The sequence below is a fragment of the Sinocyclocheilus rhinocerous genome, unplaced genomic scaffold, assembly GCF_001515625.1.
Source record: "Sinocyclocheilus rhinocerous isolate Xijiao unplaced genomic scaffold, SAMN03320098_v1.1 scaffold113, whole genome shotgun sequence".
NCBI lineage: Eukaryota > Metazoa > Chordata > Actinopteri > Cypriniformes > Cyprinidae > Sinocyclocheilus > Sinocyclocheilus rhinocerous.
In genome coordinates, this window is record NW_015646846.1 from 1,517,860 (window position 1) to 1,544,707 (window position 26,848).

At 34.4% G+C, this 26,848-nt stretch overlaps 3 protein-coding genes and 1 long non-coding RNA gene across 8 annotated transcripts in view; 3 read left to right on the forward strand and 1 right to left on the reverse strand.

Moving 5' to 3' along the window:
• Positions 1-1,699, forward strand: part of LOC107708138 (RNA-binding protein Raly-like) — a 96,114-nt gene extending 94,415 nt beyond the window's left edge. For 2 of the 3 annotated variants that reach the window (XM_016512295.1, XM_016512296.1), the window contains one exon: positions 1,220-1,699. The gene's annotated coding sequence lies outside the window, so the exon portion shown is untranslated. The remainder of the gene's footprint in view (positions 1-1,219) is intronic. The other variant, XM_016512297.1, reaches the window with a different exon arrangement.
• Positions 1,700-4,463: 2,764 nt separating this feature from the next.
• LOC107708142 (uncharacterized) overlaps positions 4,464-26,848 on the forward strand; it is a 23,381-nt gene continuing 996 nt past the window's right edge. The window contains exons 1-2 of the long non-coding RNA XR_001636331.1: positions 4,464-4,474; positions 19,123-19,131. This is a non-coding gene — a long non-coding RNA (uncharacterized LOC107708142). The remainder of the gene's footprint in view (positions 4,475-19,122; positions 19,132-26,848) is intronic.
• Positions 5,470-13,517, reverse strand: LOC107708139 (eukaryotic translation initiation factor 2 subunit 2-like). Of its 2 annotated transcripts, XR_001636330.1 has the most exons (10): positions 13,370-13,517; positions 11,900-12,074; positions 10,437-10,543; positions 10,166-10,295; positions 9,974-10,074; positions 8,176-8,324; positions 7,848-7,904; positions 6,767-6,852; positions 5,849-6,111; positions 5,470-5,769 (listed from the first exon to the last, which is right to left on the reverse strand). XR_001636330.1 is itself a non-coding variant. In XM_016512298.1 (9 exons), exons 1-9 carry the CDS (start codon positions 13,382-13,384, stop codon positions 5,936-5,938), a joined length of 996 nt encoding a protein of 331 aa, XP_016367784.1. In that variant the 5' UTR covers positions 13,385-13,517; the 3' UTR covers positions 5,471-5,935. The 2 variants fall into 2 exon arrangements, 1 of the variants encoding a protein (XP_016367784.1); XM_016512298.1 differs by having other exon boundaries at positions 5,471-6,111.
• Positions 19,996-22,738, forward strand: LOC107708140 (agouti-signaling protein-like). Of its 2 annotated transcripts, none has more exons than XM_016512299.1 (4): positions 19,996-20,208; positions 20,819-20,992; positions 21,225-21,277; positions 22,086-22,738. In XM_016512299.1, the coding sequence occupies exons 2-4, from the start codon at positions 20,833-20,835 to the stop codon at positions 22,248-22,250; spliced, it is 378 nt and encodes a 125-aa protein (XP_016367785.1). In that variant the 5' UTR covers positions 19,996-20,208; positions 20,819-20,832; the 3' UTR covers positions 22,251-22,738. The 2 variants fall into 2 exon arrangements, with proteins under 2 accessions (XP_016367785.1, XP_016367786.1); XM_016512300.1 differs by having other exon boundaries at positions 19,996-20,085.

The window sequence follows — 26,848 nt, forward strand, 5'->3', positions numbered from 1 at the left end:
TTGCAATGCAACTTTACAGCAAATTAAGTTTCTACAGTATTTAGTGGTAGCTTATCAGTGGTGACTGTCAGTCAATGTACATATGGCAGAAATGTACGGAAAAATCAATTAAAGACAGAATCAAACAGACGATGAACACTATTAACAGCAATTATTATATGATGCAATCAAACTTATAGCAAAATGTGGTAGTTCTGTATGTTGTTTCAGGTTGGCATCATCTGAGGTCCTCTGAGGGGTTTGCATATTGTATTTTTTTTTTAAATACTATATAAGTACTATATACATATCAGGGTTATTATAATTAACTAAATCTAAAACCATTAAAAAAAAAACATTTCTATTACTTGATATAAAACAAACTTTAATATTAAAATTAATCTAATTTCAGATAATTGCCAAGGCAACATTTCTCATTTTTGTTTAGTTTGACTTGAAGCACAAAAAAAAAAAACTAAATGTTTATTTCGTTTTTAGTCATTTTTATTTCAAAGTTAAAATGAAAACAGAAAATATGACAAATACGCCTAAAACTTAGAATAGTATCTCAGTGATGCATACACACACACACACATATATAGATTGATAGAGAAAGAGAGAAATATTATAAATATTGTAAGTTAGAAATATTATAAATATATTTTAGACAAAATACTTTTCACATTACAATAGTGAATTGTCAAAAATGATGTCATATATATATATATATATATTTATATATATCAGTTATTCCAGTGATTTGCATCAGTGAGTGCATTAGAAGAATTATACATGTTGAAAGTCAGATAACACTCATTCTGGACCACAGAGAACTTCAGGTTCCCTGTTTAGAAAATCTCTTGATCGATTTCACAGTATTATGGTGATTGGTGCAATAAAAGGTGAAAGATACCAGAGACTTTCAAAAGAAGACCAAAAAAAAGACCATTTAGTCCATATGGGTTGTAGTTTCTGTAAATTTACCACGATATATTGATTTCTGACCGTGTTTTTTGGATGTTTGCTGTGTTAGTTGTCCTTGAATTTCAACAAAACACTTTATATTGGGTTTTTAGCTTTAAGGGCGGTTGGGGAAGAAAAAAACCACATGCGAGTATTGACGGAGATCCAGTTAGCTCTTTTCATTTCAGCCCCCCTCCTTTGCTCGCCTCTTGTCATAGCTGTTTTTGTCCACTATCACATCTTAATGCTCGTCTTCCTTTTTTTGTATTTATTACAGCAGGGAGTTGGAGAACACTGTCGACTGGAAACTTTTTTAATACACAGACTCAGCGGGAAGACATTGAAACCAACAGGCGCCGTCAAACTCCAGCATCAGCTGTCATTGAGACAGACAGCTAAACAAGCTGTTTGGTGGGAGGGAGGAGGGGGACGTCCCCTAAACCAGGAATCCATTACAAAAAGGCCACAGTTCCTGATAACAACAACAGAAGGGGATCAGGAGACATTCTGCATTCATGCTCCCCGCAAAACACAATTAACATGCATTTTTCTACACATTTGGGTGCCTCATATGTAAATAACCTCATCCTATTTCCGTTCCTCCTTCTTTCCTGTCTTGTTTGTGCTTTTCCAGAAATGTTTTCATTTTATTTATATGCCAGTCAGAATCAGAATGGTTGGCTATTTTTAATTACATGTGCATATTTCTTCTGCTTGCACTTTCGAGACTGCAAGATATATTTACAGATGTAAATAAACTGATGACTTGTGAAACATCTTTCTTCACGTGTTTAAATGTTGCCCGCTAGGAATGCTAATATATAGGCTAATCCTCAGCACCTAGTCTAATATATTCTTTACCTTTAAAGGGGACATGACATACACACAGTTTCACCCAATCTCATGTTAATCTTAAGTACCTATAGAGTAGTACTGCATCCTTCATATCTCCAAAAAAGTCTTTAGTTTGATCATATTTATAAAAGAAAGATACAGCTTTACGATTCTCTCCGGAAAAAGCCGAGCTCCTGGAGGCGCGCCGTGGGCGGAGCTAAAGAGTGAGACATTTGATGCCGTTTCACTTACCGTCTGCAGTTCTGAATCATGAACGGGATCTTTTATAGCTGGGACCGCTCCATCTTTCAGTATCAAACGATGTGCAAATCCAGTGTCGAACCGGGCCTTGATTATAAAATGTTTGTCAACAAACACACTTGTGAAACTCCGTTGCTGCCCCCGGAAAAACAAACTGCATCCACTGTTTAAATAATGCTGGGTTCTTCAGGAACCTTCTTCAGGAATCTTTCCCTTACAACCAAAAACACACTTCTTTGGAGACATTCTTCCCGAGCAAGTACCGTGCAGCGCTGCCGCCGGATGAAGCGCGTTGATGGGCGCGATCTCGCTCTTGCTCTGGTCGATGCGTGCGCGGGCGCATTTTTCCGGGAGAAATAGAATCCAACTCTTTAACAGTGTAAACAACTCCACCCCCTTAAGACAAGAGATTTATTCCACCTCCGTTAGATTTGTCGCTAAGAGGATTGAAGTAGCAGCCGCTTGAAATATAGGCACAGCTTGCTTTGAGGTCTGGATGGGAGAGAACGTTCAGTCTAACACAACCTGTAGTAAGTAGAAATATTGCTATATTGCAACTGCTCCCATAGCCACAAACGGCAATCACTGAGGTCCAAAACATTTACAAGAACAACACAATTGCCTCATTTGAAAGAGCAGCTGTCGATACAGTTTGTAAAGTTGAACTTTTTTTAAAGTAGGCCTGAATCTATTTTCTAAATGCATGTTACAGATCTTATTGTGAACAATTCCATCCATGCATGTTTCTTTTCTTTTCTTTTTTTATTGACTTCATAATGTTTAATCAGAATGTCATAATTGGACCTACTGGTTAAAACTACACACTTACGTATGACTAAAAAGCCTTAAATTATTTTGTTTCGCAAAAGAAAAAGTGTGGAAGCTGGTTTCCACCTCAGCAAAATAAAAAATAAAAAAAGTCAGAAAAAAGATATAAAAACACAAACTTTTTTTTCTCAGAATTGATTTTATATCACAATTCTGACTTTTTTCTCAGTGTTTATATTTTGCAATTCTAAGAAATGGTCTTGCAATTCAAAGAACAAAGTCAGAATTTTGAGATAAACTTAGAATTGCAACTTGCAATTCCGAAGTCAAAATTTTGAGATAGTCACAATTACTTTTTACAAAAAAGGTGAATTGTTACATGTAAACTCAGAATTGGGGGGGGGGTATCATAATTGCGAGATATATTATAATTTCACAGAATTTTTGCAATTCTGTGAAAAAAAAGTCTGAATTTTGAGACTCAAAATTTTTTCACGTTTATAGAATTGTAAGAAAAAAGTCTGAATCATGAGATGTTTTATTTTTTTAGTTTGTGGTGGAAATGGACTTCCATAAAAGTCATACAGGTTCGGAATGACATGAGCATGAGTACATGATGAAAGAATTTTTAAGACGGTCTTAATATAATGGCTGGTTATGCAACTCTGAATTAAGAGGGGAAAAAATATTAAGACAAGCTATTTAAGGATAAGTGGTTAGGATTCTGGTTTTGCATGTGATTTCCAGTATCTATCATTCAGGCTTTAAGACATAACGGCCCCTATAATTAAAGATAATGCCATAATGCAGAGACATTTCTAAATCATTGAAGCATGTCAAAACTCAAAACATTTGGCAACAAATAAACAACTAAATTCCGCTAAAACGTTTTGGCTTCAGCTATGCTTTTTTTGCACTCCAACACATTTCCTCCCATGCAGCAGAGACAGCCATGTCTGGGTCAGTCAAGAAACCCTGCTCATTATTCTTCCCCATGTCACCTTATAAGTGAGTGATGTAGGATGTTAACCAGAAGCCGCTGCTATGACTCTCCTTCTCATCCCTGGAGCTGGTAATGCCTTTAATCACTGCCAAAACACATGTGCTGTATGGATGGAACTACTTTAACTCACAAAAGATTGAAAATAGCCAGGTACAGCAACAGATGCCAGTTAATAAGGAACTTGCATTAGGAAGCAATTTAGCAATTTTACTGGTGCCAGCGATTTCTCCTGAACATGATGAGAAAAGGCCCCATCCTTCAAACATACTTGATGTGGTGAAAAATATGGATCTGTTTGCATTGTGCGCACTGATGAGGGTCTCGTTTCATATTTACTTTTTACAAATGTGTTTTGCTCCAGGATGACTGACTGACTGACACATCAAACTCTCATTCAGCAGTCATACTTTGAGCAGTCGCATAAACAAGTGTGTTGGTTTACAGAAAGAGGCCCACGGCGCTGAGGGTGTTTGGGTTAGAGTATCACATGTATAGGAATACACTGGAATGCTGGGTGTCAGAATAACATTCCTTGATTTATATCAGTGGGATTTTGAGGCTCTATAGAGCTCAAACAGGCAAAGACTGGATTCATTTGGACCGATGCACAGTAAAGGCTATGACTGTCTTACAAATTTTTTTTTTTTTTCTTTCACATTTTTCAGGGTAATTATCAGTTCTGGGCAATTTCATTTGAAATATAAAATGCCCCTAATACCCTTTAATGTTAATGTAATTTGTTAATGTTCTATAATAACTATTTTTAAAGTAGAATGACTGAAGACTGTTTTAGAGAAAAAGTAGCCATTGCTAGCTGGTGGAATACTGTGGAAAATGCATGCAATTAACTTTTTTAAAGATTTTTAGATGAGTGATTTAGAGAAGTGGTTAAAGCGCCTTAATTTTTTATTTTATTTTTTTACAAATATTTGTATAATATGGAGTAGAAGTCCATTTAACTTTTTAAAAGATTTTTAGATGACAGCGATAAAAATGCCTTAATTACCTTTTTCCTCAAATAGCTGTATATGGAGCACAAAAGTAACAAAATTTGCAACAATTCTCTTTAAAGTCCTTTTTTTAAAGATTTTTAGAGGACAGCGACAAAAATGTCCTAAAATTACTTTTTTTCCTCAAATAGTTGTATATGGAGCACAAAAACAATTTAGAACAAATTTTTTTTTTTTTTGGGATGACAGTGATTTAAAAACCTTAAAGGGGTCATATGATGCGATTTCATTTTTTCCTTTCTCTTTAGAGAGTTACAAGCTCTTGGTGCATAAAGAAGATCTGTAAAGTTGCTGTACAGTATGTGGAAAATAATGTGTTTTTTTTAACTTTAAACCGCATAAACACATTTCATTACACCAAATACACAAAATAATGTTATTTTTAGCAGCATCATATGACCCCTTTAAAATGACTTCTTCCCAAATATGTGTTTAATATGGAGGACATAATTGTAACTACATTTGCAACAATTCCCTTTGATTTGATTTTTAATCCACACTTTATGAGATCAAAAAAACACTGAATCTAGAGAATGAGCAAACCTATTAGTTTCAATTATAAAAAAGTACAAACTGGATCATGCATTTTTCTTAATTAAAAAAAAAAACACTCTTCCAGTTTTTTTAAGAGATATTATATTATTGTCTGTTCACATAATCATACTAAATCATACAGTACATTTCAGACCAATTAACACTCATTTCTCAATCACATTCAAACTCTCTAAATGTAAAGCAAGACGTCTTCCCAGAAACATACACTGCATGTGTTTGCCCAGCTGGTATGCATTTTATTTCAATTGTTTTTCTGAAGGTAATACAGGAACAACAAATTTCACCAATAGTTCATTCATAAAATCCTCCAGGCTCTGCGCTCTCTCTGCTCCACAGCCAGACCGAACAAATCAGCACTCTCTTCGGGTGCATAGGCCATTTCAGAGCTCTAAGGAGCTGAAATTAAATGATGCATTTGAGATGACCGAGATCTCTGATCTAAATTTCAGACTTCCTGAACAGATTGAGTAGTAACCTGCGTGAGTGGATTTGTTGAGTTTGGTGGTGGAGTACAGGTGTTCAGACGGGCCGTGTAAGGTGTTTGATGGTGGAGGGACAGGCGCTAGTTGGCTTTGGCACGCAGCTGCGCTCTCTTGCCCGTCACAGCCTGGAATCCGGTCTTGATGCTGGCGACGGAGCAGCGGGAGTGACACGTCTCACACTGCAGGAAATACAAACGCGTGTCCTTCTGCAAGATTGTGTCAGGAGACCGACACGTGTGGCATGTCACATACTCCTCTGCAAGACAAAAACACATTGCTTAGGATAGATCGACAAACTGTAATACTGTATAAGATTTATATTCGAACTGAAAGCATAAATCTAGGCTATCCGCTGCCGTTTTCAAAGCACAATGCAAAACTGTGACGATTCATTCACTGAAGCTCTTCAATCAGCAGCGCATATACTTACTTTCCGGCAACATGCCAAAATAAAACTTGCTGAGATTTAAGTTTGAAAATGATGACAATTCATATATAAAAAAAGTAAATAATAGCATTTTATTTTTAAGTTTACTATAAAATAATTGTATTTTTATTTAATACTCCCTTTTTATTGTAAAATATAATAGTATCACTTTATTATTTTATAAAAAAATAAAATAAAGTGCAATAATATAATTATCACTATTTTTTATTTTTATAGTTATATTTAATGGGTCACACTGTGTGCAGTGTGAGGACCAAACCAAATCTCCAGGTGCTCTTTTGAGAACCAGGCTGAAAAACTTATGTGCACCCCTAATTATAATTCTATATATATATATATGATAGTATGAAAATTATTATTTTATTATTCAGTGTAAATTTGCATAAACTTACATAAATACATAAACAGCATAAATAATGTTTAAGAACATTTTTTATAATTCACCAGTCAAATAAACACTCACTTATGTATCTTCTTAAGACATTCTCTATCTGTTTCTGCTGGAATCTGCCTTTGATGACGAGCTGATTGTTTCCATCTATGGACCCGCTGAAAAGTCAAACAGTGGTAAGTGCATCTCTAAATATATATATATATATATATATATATATATATATAAAGAAAAAAATCTGTATTTTAATTTTAGAGAAACACCACCAATTAATTTCTATATTCTTTCCGAATTGCAAAGTTCCTGCTCCCAGCTACAGAAAGAATTCTTCTCATGTATAAATAAGACTGATCTCTTTCAAAACCAAAATCATCTGTAAATATCCAGGAGGCAAAATCAATGGGTTTCCTTTCATGTGTCTTCTGAGATACATGTGGTTGAACACAATGAGGTGCTGAGTGTCGAGCACTGAAACCAGCCTGCTTATCTTTTAATAATGCCTTCAGAAAGCATCACAGGGTCAGTCGCTCCCTCTAGAGCAGCAATGCCTTTCTCAACTGATTCAGGTTTCTCTCTGACATTATGTGAAATGCCTCCAGCAAAACGTGGAAGCGAAGTGTTCTGGTGGAGGGTTTCAGTCGCACAGAGACGCTGAAAAAATAAACCCAGAGCTTGCCAGACACAGAGACGATTTTTTTATGCAAGGTTAATGATCATCCGATGAAGAAAAACAACCATTGGTTGAGTGGTGCTGCCCATAAAACAAAACAATAGTTCACTTACAGATTACATATGAACAGAAGATCATTAGGCTCTTTCCACAAACCAGACACAAAAAAAGCCTCTTCTTTTAAAAAAGTATTTCTACTTCAGAAAATAGTTAAGAGATGCTTAATTTTAAAATGTTAATTAATACAATTTCAAAACAAACTTTTGTCATTCCAAAACATTTTTGCAATAACTATTTAATATTTACTGCAATAAATTAAACATCACTTCATCGGATCACATTTTTGAGATTGCTGGAGGTAGAAGAGGCAAAAAATAAAATATAGCTACTTGTCATGCAGTGTTAATTGTATGCTAGATAACAAGCATATCAAGTTTATCAAGCATATCTAACAGTTCTCATAAAAATATCAAATAAACTTACCATGTGCCTAACTCAGCCAGCAAAAAAGCCAAGAGATGTTTTGGTTGTCGATGCAACCTGGGATAAACAACACAAAACAAAAACAAACAAGGAAGGAAGGAAAGGTAAAGAATCCTCCAAAATAAAGGTTGCGCGTGCAAATATCCAATTCAATTATTTGTTGCCAGATACCAAAATGCCCAACAATTTAGATTTATTTTACGAGTGTAATGAGGAGTAAACATTCAGAAATGCAGCAACTTTCCAGTTCTTTAGAGCAAATCAAACTTCATTACGAGTTTCATTACAGCTCTATAAAACAGCTTGACAATTTCAAGTTTAGACTTACAGTTTGCAGATGTCTGTGAAGTTTACGAAGGAGGTCTTCTTTGTGCCGACCCTGACAACCTGAGGAGGCTTCATCACAAACTTTCTCTTCTCTCCTGCGACCATGTCTGGATTTTTTTCCCGCATGATGTTAAAGACTCTAAGCAAAAGCTAAAACAAGGTGATATTATCAATAACAATAAGAGCAGATGCAAGCAGCCATTATCTAAGGAACATAGTGGTATAAACCAAAATGAAGACACTACAATGATTATTTAGTTTCAAGTTTTCAAGGGGATCAAAATAGGGATGCACCATATATCAGCCACAGTATCGGTATCGGCCAAAAATTTTTATTTTTTTACCATTATTGTTATCGACCCGGATTTGGATGATATATTAAGGCCAAAAAATATGCGTTATTTCCTTCAGAGACACTTCAGATGCGCACCGTTTACCATTATGTTTATGAATTGCGAATTGCTCACTTCGAAAAGGAAAATACCATTAAGTGCAACATGTGCAGGGCAAGTCTGTCATATAGTCTACATAAAACTATAATGAGAACATTACTGCAAAATAATGTTGTGGAATCTTTGTGCACCCGTGCTTCAGAGCGTTGTTACAGGAAGAGCCAAGAACGCATCCACAAAAGGATTCCTGTAGTTCAGGTTCACTTGTGCATTTGCGTCTTTTTGTGAATATATAAGTTGTAATATTATGTTTATGTTGTATAAATATCTGATTCTCATATAGCCTAATTAACCCGCTAACAAAGCGCTTCAGTTTACTGGTGTTCATTCAGCTAAAATAGCAATGCTGATATTTGAAACAGTGGTATTAATTTAAGATGTTTCTTTCTCAAAATCATTGATGCATTAATAATGACCACCAATTTTATTTTTATTATTTTCATCAACAATACGGTTTAATTAAAATCATTTCATTATTGTCCGTGTGGAATCCATTTCGTTTTATCAAGCATTTTGATTCTTTACACGCAAGTAATATTGTCCAATGACTTGTTTGCATTATTTAAGCATTATTTTATTTATTTGTAAGTCTTTTCATTTTAAACCTTACCCTGGTTCAAACTAGGCTGCTGTCCTGTATTTGCCTGATTTATGTTTAAGTGTTTGGGACATGGATTTTAATGGTGAGACTTTTGTAATCAGGCTCTCAAAAATTACATAAAAATTCGGATTTAGATTTATCAGCCAACTTATCGGTTATCGGCCAAAATTATCGGTGCATCCCTATAAAATAGCAAAACAACTGCCATGTATGTTAAAAAAAAACAACAACAAAAAACACACATATATATATATATATATATATATATATATATACATGTATAAGCTATTGTTTAAAATGAAGACCTCATGTATAAGTATTGAGAGACATTCTGATTGTCAAATGTAACCGGAACATATCCAGTTTATGTGATGAACTACACCTGTGTGAACTTGACGAAAACTAACTATATATATATATATATACATGTATAAGCTATTGTTTAAAATGAAGACCTCATGTATAAGTATTGAGAGACATTCTGATTGTCAAATGTAACCGGAACATATCCAGTTTATGTGATGAACTACACCTGTGTGAACTTGACGAAAACTAACTTCATACATCTAATAAATATCATCTTGACACCAGCTGTAATAATTCCAAACAGAAAGAAAAGCAGAGAAAAGCTGTTCTGCCAACAAAAGCACCAGATGGCAGCAGTTTCTGGACTTTTATCAAGTTATCACCTGAAACAAGTGCGTATGTTCTGCACCGGAGGTTTAGTAATAAATGTTCCCATCTACCTCATCATATGTGTAATCTCTCTTTGATCCTGCCCAGGCAGGGCCCGTCTGTGCGCTGAATGTGATGTCATCGATGTTTTTACTGTCTTCATCTTCGACACCTTTCACACAAACAGCACAAAATTAGACTGCCAACATTACTATAATAACATTATAGTTATTTACAGAAAAATTCCCTACTAAGGCACTTACCATTATCTTTGCTTTGACTGTCTGTGTCCTCTTGAAAATCTTTGACTTTTCTTGTTTTCTTCTTCTTCATGGGCAGCATTAAGTCATCCTCCTCTTGTGTTTCTGATGGCTCTGTTTCGATCTTCAGCTCCTTTGGAATTTTGCAATTTATTTAATACAATTGCTGTCAGTGCTGAACAGACCAAACGCTTTCACTGTCAAAACATATTTCATTGTGCTATGAAAACAATCCAGAGTTTAACAACTATACATGTGCAAACAATCGACTGACCTTCATTCCTTCTTCAAGCTCGGCATTAAAAATCTTCTCTTTTTTGGACTTCTTTTTCTTTTTCTTCTGGTTAAAGAAGTTTAAGTCATCCAGGTCATCTGATGTTTCTGGAACATCACCAAAATAAAATCAAATACAACAAGCCACACTTTTTGGATTATATTTAACATTTCAACAAACATTAAGTGTGTAAAGATAAGCTGGTTAATATATTGGATTTTTGCAATAAATATTTATTAATATATTATTTCATTGTTGATGCAAAATTGAACATGCGAACAAGACACTTTTAAATAGGGCTGTGTGATATAGAAAAAAACTAATATATATACATATGTGTGTGTGTATATATATATATATATATATATATATATGTATGTATGTATGGATTTCCTTACTTTACATTCGAGGATGCATTTTGGTATTTCTGAATTACAATTTAAAACATATTTCAAAATTTAAAAAAATTTATCAAATTTTTTTATCAAGAGCTTTATCAAAAAGCTGTAACGTCTCTAGAACAGACAAAACAATATAGGTAAACATAGGTAAACATCAAAACAATAAAAAAACAGCCTAGACTAAAAAGTCTCTCAAATAACAGAAACTAGAACAGTGACAGAAAGGGCAATATAATCATAATATATCACGCAATTACAATTGGAAAGATGCAAACCTTGTTTGCAAATGCCCAAATAACAATACAGTGTTATTTTAATAAACATTTAAACAAAGGCGATTCATAATGAAAAACACATCCAAACTGCAATTTTTAACATGCATATAACAACTTTAATGTGCCCAACATGTAAACAGCTGTCAAAGCGCAACTCCCTGAAAACGCTTGCACTTCTCCGCTCGCTCGGCAGCAGTGGACACGGACCATGAGAAATCATACGTTCTGCGGTTTAGAAAATGCACATGCTCTCATCACGATTTTATCACGATTTCGATTCATTGCACAGCCCTAGCTTTTAATGCGTTTTTTTTTTTACTTGGCCATTACATTACTTAAGCCAGAAAATTCAGTTTTTCTGCTAAATTTAGTGTGAATTGTTTCAAAAACACAGATTTGGAGAATTGTTGTGTCATTTTACATGCAAAGATTGCTGTTTAATTACTATGCATTGTTATACTGATGCAAAAAAAAAAAAAAGATTAAATGTCCTTGTTTTCATTTTGTGAAAAACACCTTGATTTTGTGCAAAAAAATCATCAAGTTCACTTTCAGGGTAATTTGTTATTTGTTATTATCGTAAATACATTGTGAACTTATTTTATGGCCACTTAAAACTGCCTTTAAGCAGTTGTTCAAGATCAAATGTGCATTCTCTAGCCAGGCAGGTGGGAAAAGGACATAATAATATGGCTTTGTGTTCTCTACTCAATATTGCTACAACTATTTAACTAGGCAATCAAAAAGCGACAACACTAATGCAGAATACTATTGTAATGTGCTTTACCTTTCTTCCTCCCCTCATCTTCATCAAGATCTAACTCTTTCTCCTCGGCCCCGTCAGCCTCTGTCTCTTTTATTTCTAGCTGTTGGCCTTCATCTCCCTCTCCACCATCTTCCTCCAGCATGAAAGGCTTCTTCTTTTTCTTCTTCTTCTTGGTCATAGTGGGATCAAATATCATCTGGAAGGACCACAGCATGAGTTTAATAATGAGATGACATTGAACAGAGGCTGTCAACAGACATCAGAAAGGTCAAAATGAAGCATGCAAGCAATCAGACTAGTCACAATTACATCCTACTAATCATACTAAAGCTCTCTAAGATATTGTCAACCATGATTAGTTTCAAAAACACAAAATGCTGGAGCTTTTGGTCCTAATTTTGGATGGCACAACAAGAATAGATCAATTCTGGAGAAGATGAACTCAAGATTTCATTTACAGCATCTCTTAAAGCATTCATAAAACAGTTTAAATGCTATCATGTAATAATCACATGATGCAGAAGCTTCTTTGGACAGGTATGACATGGTAAATCTACAGTACTTTGACATATACCATGGTATTTACATGGTACTCCCAGAATACCATGGCACTTTAATACTTTGGGGTACTTTTTGTAAGTGATACTGCTTTATTAAATAATCACCATATATTTACATGATTCTTCAAGAACACCATGTGTAGAAAGTGCACCACGCAGTAGAAAATGTCCAAAGAAACCATGGTAGTACCACAGAAACCATATTACCAAGGTAAATCTGCTATATATATATATATATATATATATATACATATAAAACATGGTAGCATCACAGTAAATGCCCCAAAATATGGTCATAGCATGGTACCGGTGTTACGAGATTTTCGGTTTCCGAGATTTTCTGTTTCAGTGGGCGGAGCAAACATGAATATTCATGAGTTTCCCGGACATGCGCGTCGAACCAGGTGGAACTGAGAATTTCAGTTCACGCTCCTTGTATCTCAGCAGGTTTAATGGTATATTTTAAAAAAGGTAAATATTTTACAGCGTTGCACAAACCTATGCCTAAACTAAGATACAAGGAGCGTGAACTGAAATTCTCAGTTCCACTTGGTTCCGCGCACATGTCCGGGAAACTCATGAATATTCATGTATGCCCCGCCCACTGAAACAGAAAATCTCGGAAACCGAAAATCTCGTAACACCGGTCCAAATAAACAAAGTAGTACCATGGTAACTTACTCGTCCAAAATAACACGTCTTTGCAACATCCAAACAACCATGGTATTACCATGGTAAATGTTCAAAGAAACGTATGCTGTTTACTATCTAACTAGCTGACAAATTACAAAAACATCTAGAAATGACGAGCTGTGCACGTTTCCTCACAGCCTTTACTGGTAACGTTAGGCCCAATTATCCTTCTCTTTTGACTGTCTAAATAATCCCATACTAACAGATAATCTTTTCTAAACAACGATTGTTCACTAACCTCGTCTCCCGACATGGTTTCGACTTCTTGTAAAACCGCAGGAAGAAAAAATAAACGTTATTACACGCTGTTCCTAACGAAGACCCTTTCTCGATATGCGCGTTGCTTGCGACAGGACGGGCGGAGCTCGGTACGCATGCGCGATAGATTGGGCTGGGCGCATTGCATGATGGTTGTTGTAGTTTTGGTCTGCAAAACTGCGTAGGGGAGACTAGGGACAATTTTTGTTTCAACATTTGTTACTCAATGTGTCTCAAACTTTAATATTGCAACATTTAATTAATACAACTGTGGCACAAAAAAATGTGTGATTTCTACTGCATCTCAGGACAGAACTCTCTGGTCCCTGTATGTTTGATCAGATTATTGGAGCTCATGAACCAAAACCCTTTGTGCTGACAGAACCTTGAGATGTACAACAAACAGATGTACTGGAAGAAAGATTCTTATGTGACACAATAAATCTTTGGAAATTATGCTCAAATTGGTTTCTAAACCGCATGGCTTGAGGAGGTTAAACATCATGACTCTAGAGGATTTTACTTACCCTCACATTCTTTAAATCTATGCTATAATATTCTCAAACCCTTCCTCCAGAGATGAACCAAACCTGGTGCATTTTTCTTTATTGTTCATAATAGCTTGCGAACCATTTTATTCCTGTAATCTGTTTAAAATTGCAGCGGGATGTCTGGCTCCAAGACAGCTAAAACCCTTTCCTGCTTCCTCCTTTCTGGTCTGCTGTTTCATAACAATGTTATTGGCTGTATGTGTGTGTTTAGGGTTAAATGGTCAGTTTGACTTATTGTCTCTCCAAAATTAGTTAGCAACAAAAACCACCACAGTACTTTCCTAAACACCTGTTTGAACTGAAATGTTTCCTGATCCATGAGGTCATCATCTGCAATGAGAGGTTTCTAACATTTAAGGATATTTAAATTGCTATAATAAGTCCTTGTTTAATGTATGGATTCAGTTGTGCAGTTTTAAGGCTTTAAGGTTTGTGTCTCCAGAGTATAAGAGTCACAGCTAGTTATGGTCTCCACTATGTAATATATCACAGACAGTATACATGCTACTGGAGGCCAGCAGTGGATCAGGAGGGTTTTCAGGGTATGTATCATTTACCTAAGGGGTGGAACACTGCTAATCTATGCATTCTCCATACTATATCTGCTGAGTGCAGCTCAATTTTCAGTAAAAGAGCTGTTGCACTCTTACCACAAGCCGTGAAGTGAAGTGAAAGAAAATGTATTCATGTGTAAATCTGCTTAGGAAATAAGTAGTTTATGCTTTCTGAGCATGGGAGGGAAGAGAAATCCGGACAAGAAAATATGTGCAGAAGGTAAAAAATGTCTTATTCCTTCTCTTTGACTCTCTCTTTCTCTCTCTCTCTCTCTCTCTCTCGCTCGCTCGCTCGCTCTCTCTGTCTTAATTTGATTTATTTTCATAGCTTATCATGAAAGTTACATGGGGACCTCATTTGAACGTGTATTATACATTCAGCTAATCGCTTCACAAATTTGACATTATTGCTTTTGAGGGTTGTAAAATTACAAATGCATTTTTAATGTAATAAATCTTTGTTACTTTAGTTCTCGAATAGACTGAGCCTTGCTTTTAGACTAGAAAAAGAACATATACACATTACTAATCAAAACACTGAAACTATGCCAAGACGTCTTATTTTCATTATAGGCCCATTTCAAGTTTATATGTATAGCATTAGCACTGGTGAAGCTGAAAATATACACGGTGTCATGGGCTTCGGAGAATAGCGAGAAGTATGCAAAACCTTAAATCAGTTAGACAGATTTGACAGACAGTGAACAGTGCTGCTATTTAGAGTCTGTGGGCACTTATTCACATGCCAGGCAGTTTTCCATTGATCTCAGAGACATATTGTTCTGTGATTTCTGAAACTGAATCGCAATAAGGCTTTGAAACTAAATGTAAGATGTTGAAATCAAAGGTTTCTCTACCCAAACGACATAATAGCTTCAACTATGTTGAAAATGGAAACACATGTAGAATCACTCATCATTTTTGTGATGTGGACATTTCTGTTTCATATACTTCACTTCATTTTCAGAAATGTATATATATATATATATAATCTTACTTTATCTAAAGGAAAACACTTTAAAAGCCTTTTTACAAAATCTCATTTCAAAATCAAGTTCCAAGTGTATCAAACAATGAATCACAAACTTTGACATTTTGAATGAGTGAAAATTTGATTGTTGTAATAGATACATAATAAACAACGTTTTATTTTATATTTTGTCAATGTGTTTAGTTTTGTAAGTCACATATTCTCACTGAAATATGAGATTTTGTAAAAAGACTTTTTACTTGTTTTCTTTTAGATAACATAGGATATCCAAAAGATAAAAGATGTTTCAGTGAGAATGTGTGTCCTACAAAACTAAAAACACATCGCCAAAATATAAAATAAAACGTTTTTTTTTTTTTTTTATCATATTGCTCATTTCATTCATTACAACAATCAAATTTTCATTCATTAAAAATGTCAAAGTTTGTGATTCATTGTTTGAAACATATGGACCCTAATTTCACAGAAGAGTAAAACTGAAATATACATATTTTATATTAGAATATTATATATAGTTTTATATAAAATTGGATTTCAAAATATTATATGTGCAAAGCACATTTTCTGAATATAGAAATATTAAAACATTAAACAGTTTATTGATCAAAAGGTCTTTAAAAAACTTTCCTTGAAAAGCCACAATACTGTATGTTTTTAAGTCTTTTTATTGTGAAAACGTTTATTGTATTTCATGATGTATGTGAATAATGTTTATTGTATTTCATGTATTTTCTCGAGTTGCAAACTCAGAACAGTTACATATGTGATAATCTAAGATTAAATATGCAGCCAAAATCACCTTAATAAAGGACAAAAAAAAAAAAGCGTTACAGAGAACAAAATATTAGAAAATGCTGCAAATACTTAAAAATATGCAGGATCCTGTGCTGAAAATTAGTTCATATTAAATCACTGCATGTTTAACTGACTTGTAACAGACTTCAATTGTAACCATGTGCTCCAAACTATTGTTCTTGGGAGGAAGAGAATTATACATTTACAATGTCATTTATTATATAATTTTATTTAGCTTTTCTTTAACAACTAAATCAAACTGACTATACACCCATTTTATTACCTTAGCAATTTAGCACCGAGCTTATAAAATATGAGACATTCGTGACTCACATGGTGTGCAAGAGAATCGGTTCAAAGCCCGATCTCTCTCAAAAAATAAAATGAAATTAAAAAAGCAAAATCACTTGCCATCCAGTGATCACCATGCATTTTCATTTTATAGAAAAGTGTGTTTGACATTTTTATAATAATATATCGAAACATATTTAAAATTTACTAGAGAGGCAAGACTGCATATGATAATAAGACTAGTTTTCAGATAATATATTTTAAATTAGCATTTTTTATAAACCATTAGCAAACTGTTTTTCTTGTTTTAAGCATTAATAGGCTAATATTTTGGTATCACTGAGATACTATTATAGTTTTAGTTAATAATTAGAATATTCTTTTTTATATATTTTATATTTTGGTTCTAGTAATTTTGTGGTGTGTTTTTGTCATTTTTCTTATTTTTTATATCAATATAGTTTTCATTAATTTGCATTTCTGTTTTAGCTTTAGTTTTTTTTTTTGTGCATCTAGATAAACTAAATTAAAATGAGAAATGTTGCCTTGACAACTAGCTGAAATAAAATAAATGTACAAATAAAAATAAATATTTTTTTTTTAAATACATTTTTATTTCAGGTCAAGTTTGTTTCTTTCAAGTGTTAAAAAAAAAAGTAAACAATTTTCCGCTCAAGGATCTGTCTTACAATTTAGAGGATCCAAAACATGATCATGGTCATTTAAGTCATTTGTACAAGATGGTGAAAACATTTAACTTTCATGTTTTTTCTCCTATTAGAATCATTGGGTTGTTTGGGTTCAGCTTTTGTGGTTATGCTTTTGTACAACCCATCTGGCGGATTTTCACCATCATATGAATTCTCATGGGGGAGCATTAAAGGTGGAGCAGCCCAGAAGACAAAGCTGGTGTTAATGACAGAAAATAAGTGACTAAGAAACACATGCTTTCTTAGCTTGTCCAGAGCCTGTCAAGCCAGCCTTTACAACACGTCTTCATTCTGGACGATTCAAAGGTTTCCCAAATCCCTTGAGAGCAATGTTCGGCACTCACTCAGTTGGCTTTTCCACTTCCATGGCTTTCATTTTACAATCATTACCCAAGTCTCTGGCAGCAGCCAGATGAGCAAACGATGGATGTAATTACCTAATGTACTTGAATAGTTTGGTGTTGAATATGTGAATGTAATGTTACCACATTGAGCCAGCCAGAAAAGAAGAAAAAATCAAGACTGACATGATTGTTTCTTTGAAGCATTTTTTATAGATTTGATTTGTCACTTTAAAGTCAACATAAAATAACATATGCGACCTTACTTCAGTAATGTGACATTGTTTAGGAAAATGGGATACTCAACAATAAAATGTACACTCTCAGAAAAAAAAAGATACAAAACTGTCACCGGGGCAGTATACCCTAATGTACAAAAGCTAAAATGTACATCTTTGTACCTTATTTAACCTTAAATGTTACATATTAGTACATTAAAGGCATATTAGCAGTGTTGGGGAAAGTTACTTTTAAAAGTAACACTTTACAATACTCCCTAAAAAAGTAACTAGTTACTTTTTATAGAAAGTAATGTGTCACGTTAATTTTGCATTGATTTTTCTCATCTGGGCTGGGATTACTTTGTTCTTAATATAAAATGTTCTATTTTTGGCAAAGGTAAAAGCCTTTGACATCAAAATTGAAATGAATACAGTAAGCCTCAGGCTGAAGGAAATGTACATTCACGTCTGTACAGTAGATTGCGCAGCTCAAACAAACCTTTCAGCTGTGCAGCCATAACACAAACGTTATGTTTATCTAAAGTCATTTTTGCTTATTAGTATGGATAAATCGGATCATCGAATGTCAGCAACAAAGACATTGGTAAATAAAATGGGATTAAATACATTGTCGGTTTGCGTCATATTCTACATTTGCATGAAGAATACTGAATCTGTATTTGTCCAAATTAGATGAGCAAAATGCATGTTCACATTTAGTCTACAGTTTTCACAGTGCACACAACGCCTCTGAACTTACTCCTGATTTCTCTCAGCATTGGAGAGAGAAGTCAAAGAAACTTGTGTTACGTATTTGAAAAAGTAACTCAGATATTTTCTTGTAAATTAAAAAGTAATGTGCCACTTTACTAGTCACTAGTCAAAATGATCTGATTACATAACTCGAGTTACTTGTGATTAGTGTTGGCATTACCCAACACTGCATATTATTTACCTTTTGAAATGGTACCGTCCTAGTAACAGTTTGGTACCTTTTTTCTGTGAGTGTAGGGCTTGTAATTTCATAGAAAATCTTGTCAAATTAATATTTTACATTCATTCCATCCCATTTATTGAGATGCATAAAGCAGTATTGTATCTGTGGGTGGGCTTTTCTATTGCAGACTAAAGCACGTGGAATCAGCTCATTTCTGTGTTTATCGCACACCATCAGTTCACACTGAATCTGTTTGTAACATACGGGCCTTTTCTTTGGAAAACAATGTGTACCAGTACATGAGGTCAGAAGCGAGAAGTCATTTAAAATGTAACTCTAAAGCGAAAACAGGTTTCCTAATGGCCAAATGTGATTTTAAATTCACTGGACATACTTCAGGGCTCAGAAAGGTAATTATAGCGTCATCTGCTGGTCAAAATGTCCCTTCCCACTTTTCATTTAGTCTCTTGATATTGTGCAATTGTACTGAAACGGTTGTTGAAGGTGTAATGAAATGCCTTAAGCATATAACATTGTATTTAGTCAGATAAAAAATCATGCATGCAACAGATCCATATCAAATAAACATCCAAATGTATGTTCTTTTGGCAATTTGTTCAGATAATCTTGTAACAATCATACCTGCCCTGAGAGGAAAACAAAGTCAATTCTTGTTGTTTTCTGTGTGTAATTATTATGTCATGTGCCTGCATCGGATTTGATGACATTTAAGTCAAACAAACAAAAACATAAACAGGCTGTGTGTGTGTGTGTGTGTGTGTGTGTACTGGTTTATATATCCTGAAATATCAAAGCAAGTGGCATCTGTGCTTTTCTGAACCTTTCTGTGCAACTGTTGTTTTGATGAATTAGATTAAGGTAGTTCTTCACATTAAATATGAACATGTTCCATTAATGTCTGACAACTGGACAGTGACAAAAGCTTTAATTTGAGCTGTATATCTACTGTTTCTTTTTTCATTTTTGTTCAGACAAAAGTGTGTTTCTGACATCCATTCAAGTGTGAAGTGTCCAAATATGTTTTCAGGGCAACACGCTTGCTCTCTCTTCGTACACATACTTATCCTTTACCCTTTCTATTTTTTCATGTCTGTCTCTCTCCCTCTGTCCCATCTGGGCGTGTGGATCCGCCCCTGCTTAATTTTTATCATTTCGTCCTTTCTGAATTTCCTGACTACAAAAGTCTGTCTGACATTGCTCTCTCAGTCTCAGCAGGGGAGCGGGGAATATCTCAAGCCAGCTACACAAAGGGAAAACAGGGGCCCCCATTACTCACCAGGACAGGTCAGTTTGTAAATTCCCAACAACGACTCCTGAAGATTACCATGGGTAGTTTCGCTTTTGAATGCACCCTGAAAGAGGATATAAAGAAAACACGAGATTGTCAGAAACAGGAGGTTGAACATGGTGAGACATGATGAATTGTGATCAAATGCCACTAGAAATACTGTAAACTGGAACTGTAGCTTTACTTGTGAACTTGTAAGTCATTTGTGGGTGTTTTTTTCTTGACTCTTGGAATTAATTCAGAACTTACTGCACAGGAATATAACAGTCATTCTTGTTTTCTTGGTACGTGCTATTTGGCCTACTTACAAAAAATGACTCCATTGCCGGCCGGAGAAGTGGTTTTGCACAAATTCTAGAGGTTATAACTGCTCTGATAGATGTATTTTGTATGTGTATTTTGTGTACGATGACATAAAGGAATATTGTATGCTTATGTTTGTTTTATTTCTAATTTCTGCGCATTTACACAATGATTTGAGCTCCAGTTTGGATACATTTTTACCTCTTAAAGCAAATTCATAAAGGCTAGTTCTGTCTATTGTTTTTTTTTTCTTTCTCTCCCCCTTTGTTTGTTTGTTAAGGGCTTTAAAATAGGAAAAGCCTTTAAAGTTTGAACATCCAGTGTTGCACCGAAATGTATGGCTACTTCTGTATGTGTATATGTGTGTGATTATTACTAATTCTGCAGCTTTTTGTTTTTGATGTTTGAAACTATTGTTTCGTGCAGGGTGAAGTCTTAATATGAATCCGTCATTGTTGCTGTGCTGTGTGCTGCTCTGTTTAGCCTGCTGTGTTATGGTACACACACACATGATTATGGAGGAACAATACAGCGCCAAACAAACAACCATCAGCTTACAAGCAAATAACCAAACAGATGCACCTTCTGTGCTCATAGTTGGTAAGGCTTCTTTCTCCTACAGAGAAACTATACAAAATAAATGATGATGATTCTTAATTATGAACAGTAAAAGGAAATTGCTTAAAAACGGTTAACAGAAACTTCTAGCCAAGTGCTAAGGTTGTTTAATAATTCATATCAGTATCATTCTCCATTTTACACTTCTATATGTTACTAATAGAAACTTTAAACTTGATGTATGTTCAGATTTATTTGTTTTCCGTTATCGAAGGGCTTTCAAAAACACCTAAGAAGAACAAGAAAATGGAAAAGAAACCAAAAAAGGTTTGTAAAGTTAGATGTCATATTCGTTTATGTTTACCGCTTTAATACATTTGATTTAATTACATTTAATACATCAGATTTAATGATGAGAAGCTGCAAAATCACAAAAATATTTCAGTTTTAATTTAGTTTATGGTGATTTAAAATATGTTTAAAACTAGTATGCTGATAATAAAAAAAAGGGGGAAAAACAAATTCAGTGTACAAACTGTTCCACATATTTTATTCAGTCTACAATTTTGTATTATTATGAACACATTCTAATTTCAGGATGATAAAATTAATTATTTATTTATTGATCTATCTATCTATTTAGGAAAATATAGATATATGTTTATTAAATATATCTATAGATTTTAAATAGCTATATTGGGTTTAGTAGGCTACAGCATTCTGTGGGGGAAATTACATTTTAAATATGTTTTGGTTTAATATGGTATGCTCCTTCGTTTCGCTACTTCCATAGCTTGCATTTTACACAATTAACATTTTCCCAGTTTTAAAATAGGACCAAATTGATCGGATATTAAGTGATATTTAGTTACCCGGATCTTTGTTTTCTGCACACATCACTCACGCGTCAGGCTCTTCTCTGGCACTTTTGTCTCCTTGGTAACCAAATACAGGGACTTTTGAAAATGATGCTTTAACAAGGGTACTACGCTCGTAATTTGTGCTAAACGTTTAAACATTTTCGCAATAAATAATGAATTAGTTCACGTTTATTTGTTATTTTTAATAACACATATAAAGTGCCAGAAGCTAAAGAACCACATATGAACGTAAACCTTCATTTGGTATGTTTCAGAAATTCAGCAACCGTGTGAAGAGACCTCCGCCGCCGCCGAACTGCGTCCCGCTCTGGAGCAGCTGCAAGACGCCGAACGCGGTGTGCTGCGATCAGTGCGCCTTCTGCCACTGCCGCCTGTTCAAGACCGTCTGCTACTGCCGCATGGGCTACCCGAGCTGCTGAACACCCCCATGGAGGATGCTGGGACTGTCCCGAATTGAACGGCTTGTTTATAAAACCCTGTGGGATTACGACAAAACCGAGTATCAGTGCGCTCCATCATATAATCGGAGATTTCCTGGCCAGATATAGGCTACCGACAGTCAGAAGCGTTTGGGAATAAAGGAGAGCCACCTTGGTGATTACCAAAGTACTTTAAACCAATTTTTAATGAATTATTAATCTAGCTATTTTAAAATGTTCATATTAATGAAAAGAATTTTTACTTTACGTTGTAAGCACTTTATGGAAAAAAATGTTAAAGCATCCGGTTCTGACCTGTAACCTGTTTGAGCTGACAATAAAAGGAATCGGCCAAAAAAAAATTTAAAAAAGGGGCAAAATCACCATGACAACCAGTTGCCAAATAGCTGACGGTGTTTACAATAAAACCGCTAAGACTCTCAACAACAAATAAAACAAAACAAAAATAAATATGTAATTCAACAAAACGACAGAATCCAAACGCTTATTTAATAAGATTATTTTACAGAAAGCAAAAACAGTTTTGGCGAATTTAGGCTGTGTCATAATTTGGTGAAGACTTTGGTTGTAATGGTAATTGTTATAAATTAATGGGGAATGTTTGGGTTGAAAGACGAACTAAATGAGTATAGTTATTGGGATGATTAAAAAAAAATTTACGTTTCTGTACATTGATGTACAGAAAATTGTAGATGCAATGTCTATCATTATTATTGATTCAAGCATGAATGAATCAAGACCAATTTCCGATTTACTTAGTTAAAAACGCGGGAGAAACGTTGCAGAATGTCGCGCTTTTAATTGTACAAATTCAAAAATAACATTACGTAACAGTAACATAAGATTAAAATAATTTATATTTATACCTGTGATTTGTCTACTGAATTCTGATTTATGAAAATGCTCTTGCTAGCTTTTTTTGACCACTGTCAAAAATCATGTGACAACTTGACCGAGTTTTATTCTTTTAGTTTGGAGGACAGAATTCCCCCAAAATATTCTCATTAAAGATTTTAAACCAACATAATAAAACAATCTTTAGTTTTTTGTTTATTTTCCTATAGCCTACTGAGATAAATGTTATAGAAGTAAGGTCTCTCTCTCTCTGTCTGTCTGTCTCTCTCTCTGTCTGTCTGTCTCTGTGTGTGTGTGTGTGTGTAGCCTACATGTTTTTCTATCCCGGTGGGGACTAAAACCTGAATACACACCGAATCGACTCGTGCCACCGTGGAACCTAAACTGAGGTCCTCATGGGGAAACAAGCTTATAAACAGAATGAGTTTTTTTGAGAATGTGGAGTGATTTCACTGCATATGTAATGGTAGGAATAAGGCAAACCTTTGTAAAATCCTTCTATGGAAACAGCAAGACAGCAGGCCTCATGACAGAAACAAGACTTTGAGATTAAAAGGCATACCTTAAATTAACTTTATAATAAAAAAAACAACAACTTTATTATAATACATATTATTATCGCTTGTACCTATGCTAGACACATGCATCTTTGGGAAGTTCATGTAACATATCCATGAGTTTTTTATTATTATAATTATTAAAATCAACATTAAGAAAAATGTGTATTTTGAGTATTTCAGTGAAAACAATTTTTTTCCACTTCAGTCACAATCTGTGACTACCAAGTGAACCATTTCTAAAGTCGTTAATATAAACAATTTCTACATGTAGTCTGTATTTCAATGAAGTCATAAAACTGCATGCATAAAGAAAAAAATATATAAAAATGCTGTGTAAATAGTTTTAGCTGACGTTAAGCACGGCACACCACTGAGTATCGCATCCCAAAAGATCTTAGTTAAAATGTTTTGCTTTAAAGACAACTGATTATGCAAAGCAAGATCAAAGTGTAAGGACACCATTTCCAAACACCTCAAATAATTATTGGTTCAACACAGGTAATAAAACACCCATTCAAACACACGCACAAGGTGACACCAAAGGCTCCAGACGCCACAGCTGGTTCATATTGAAAGGAAGCAATGGGTGAGAGAGGAGGAGAGGAAAAAGAGAAACTCAAAAAGATAGGCCCTTGTTATGTCTCTCAGGGGACACTTTGCAGGCATTTTAGGGGTCCAGTACATCTAATGGCCTACAGACTATTGCTTTACCCCACAAACACTAACTACACCATTTTACCATTTCCAACTAATAAGGGCCAAATTAGATTGAAGCCATCTGTATGGCGGCTTGAATTACTAAGGCATTGCTTATCTATGGAATAAACCAGTTTGGGTTCATTAGTTACTCAATGAGACCCAGTACTGATTTTATGGATGTAGGCCCGGTCCTGACAGCAGTTCTGCTATTTTTCATGGCTCCTCTCAGACTCTTTGTGTTTCCGACAGCACATAGTGGCCTCGTTTTTCATCGGGGAGTTGTCATTGTCACAAGTCTGTCAGTGAATGCCTGAGCATGATGTTTTTATCACGCAATCATTACAGGACACAAGTGGAATGGTTTTAATTTCATATGTTTTGGCTTGTGATATTAAAATGATTTATGGGAAATGTCATAACTCAAATGCTGTGAAGATTCTTGAAATCGCTTCGCATTCTGCTTAACATCAGAATGGAGATATTGTAAAAATCAAGATCTGCAGGCCGAAATCCTAGTGCAGTAAGTCATTTCAGGCGTATGCGATACGGTTAGTTTACCCTAAAATTCTAGTTGTCATCATTTTCTTATTCAGTGTCATTTTACTTCTCTACAGAAAGAAAAAAGAAGTTATTTTGAATGTCAGTGGGGACCAAACAACATTAGACTCCAATGGCTTTTAAAAAACATTGTTACAATTCAAAATATCTTCTTTTTGTGTTCCAGGGAAAATCATACAGTCTTAGAAAAAACACGAGAGCAAGTAAATTATGATAGTATTGTCATTTTGGGTTGAACTATCCCTTTAAGTTCGCATTAAAGCTTTTTTTTTTTGTTTGTTTTTTTTAAAGGCCACAAGAATGACTTTAGGTTGCCAAGACGACCTGAAATAACATTTTAAGAAACCACATAATTCTGACATTTTACAACAATTATGAAAGGAAAAAAAAAACTGACAAGGAAATGTTTTTATTATGAATTTTAATTTTAATCAAATCAATTATATATTCATCATATTTAGTAGTTTTTTTTTTGTTTTTTGTTTTTTTACATTTTATTTAGTTTTAATTTGTTCATTTCAGTTTTGTTTTTAGTAATTATTCTAGTTCGAATTAAACTTGCTTCAGTAAGTTTCAAGTCAATATTTATAATCTTCATTTAAGTTTTTCCATCTAATATATTTTATGTTAGCTTTATTTCAGTTAACAAAAATGATTTTGAAGTGCTTTAGTTAACAACACTGGCAGTTACTAGTATGCTCCGTTTGGTTATGGCATTGGTTAATTGCATTGCTTACTATCCCTCGAGTGGAAAAAAAAAAACGTCCCCCAAATCTCTGTAAGATCCCAAGACAGAGCTAGTAAAGACATTTTTGTCCATTTAATCAATTATCATATTCATTTGAGGAATCATATATGTCGGTAACAAAACAACTGAAGTTTAATACATGGGCTTAGGCGTTCATTCAGATCCTTAAGCTCATGTATGAGCAATAGCAATATTGATAAATGGAAAAAAAAAACTGACAAGGACATTTTTTTATTATGAATTTTAATTTTAATCAAATCAATTATATACTCATATTTAGTAGTTTTTTTTTTGTTTGTTTTTTTTTACATTTTATTTAGTTTTAATTTATGTTCATTTCAGTTTTGTTTTTAGTAATTATTCTAGTTCGAATTAAACTTGCTTCAGTAAGTTTCCAGTCAATATTTATAATCTTCATTTAAGTTTTTCCATCTAATATATTTTATGTTAGCTTTATTTCAGTTAACAAAAATGATTTTGAAGTGCTTTAGTTAACAATAACACTGGCAGTTACTAGTATGCTCCGTTTGGTTATGGCATTGGTTAATTGCATTGCTTACTATCCCTCGAGTGGAAAAAAAAACCGTCCCCCAAATCTCTGTAAGATCCCAAGACAGAGCTAGTAAAGACATTTTTGTCCATTTAATCAATTATCATATTCATTTGAGGAATCATATATGTCGGTAACAAAACAACTGAAGTTTAATACATGGGCTTAGGCGTTCATTCAGATCCTTAAGCTCATGTATGAGCAATAGCAATATTGATAAATTACTACTCATTTTTCTGGATCTGACCAGGTGAGATCCACAGTCTCTTAATGATGGGCTGAAATGAAGGTTTAACACCTGAACAAGTTAGTCAAACACCACATTTATTTCATCAGGTCTTCACGAGTGGTTGTAATAAAACAGGACAAGCTACCCAGACCCACTCAAACTCACAGCCTGCTAACAGAGAAATGATACTTTTTTCCATAGTGTCATTACTTTGATGGGTTTACAAAAGTATGCATGGCCAAAGCGGGCAAGCCTCGCTCTATTAATAGTTACCTAACAAACTGGAATCACTTCAAAGTAAGACATGGAAGAACCAAACCGTCACAGCATGTTCATTTATTGAGGGGCATCAAATAACTGACCTAATGGAAGAATTAT

Excerpts from the sequence above, each read along its gene's own strand:
- LOC107708139 (XM_016512298.1), bottom strand. Across the intron at positions 10,296-10,436 it reads AGCTTGAAGAAGGAATGAAG|GAGCTGAAGATCGAAACAGA; the intron begins GTCAGTCGATTG and ends AAAATTCCAAAG. Across the intron at positions 6,112-6,766 it reads TGTCTTAAGAAGATACATAA|AGGAGTATGTGACATGCCAC; the intron begins GTGAGTGTTTAT and ends TTTGTCTTGCAG.
- LOC107708140 (XM_016512299.1), top strand. The coding sequence starts at position 20,833 with ATGAATCCGTCATTGTTGCTGTGCTGTGTGCTGCTCTGTTTAGCCTGC. Across the intron at positions 20,993-21,224 it reads ACCTTCTGTGCTCATAGTTG|GGCTTTCAAAAACACCTAAG; the intron begins GTAAGGCTTCTT and ends CCGTTATCGAAG. Across the intron at positions 21,278-22,085 it reads TGGAAAAGAAACCAAAAAAG|AAATTCAGCAACCGTGTGAA; the intron begins GTTTGTAAAGTT and ends GGTATGTTTCAG.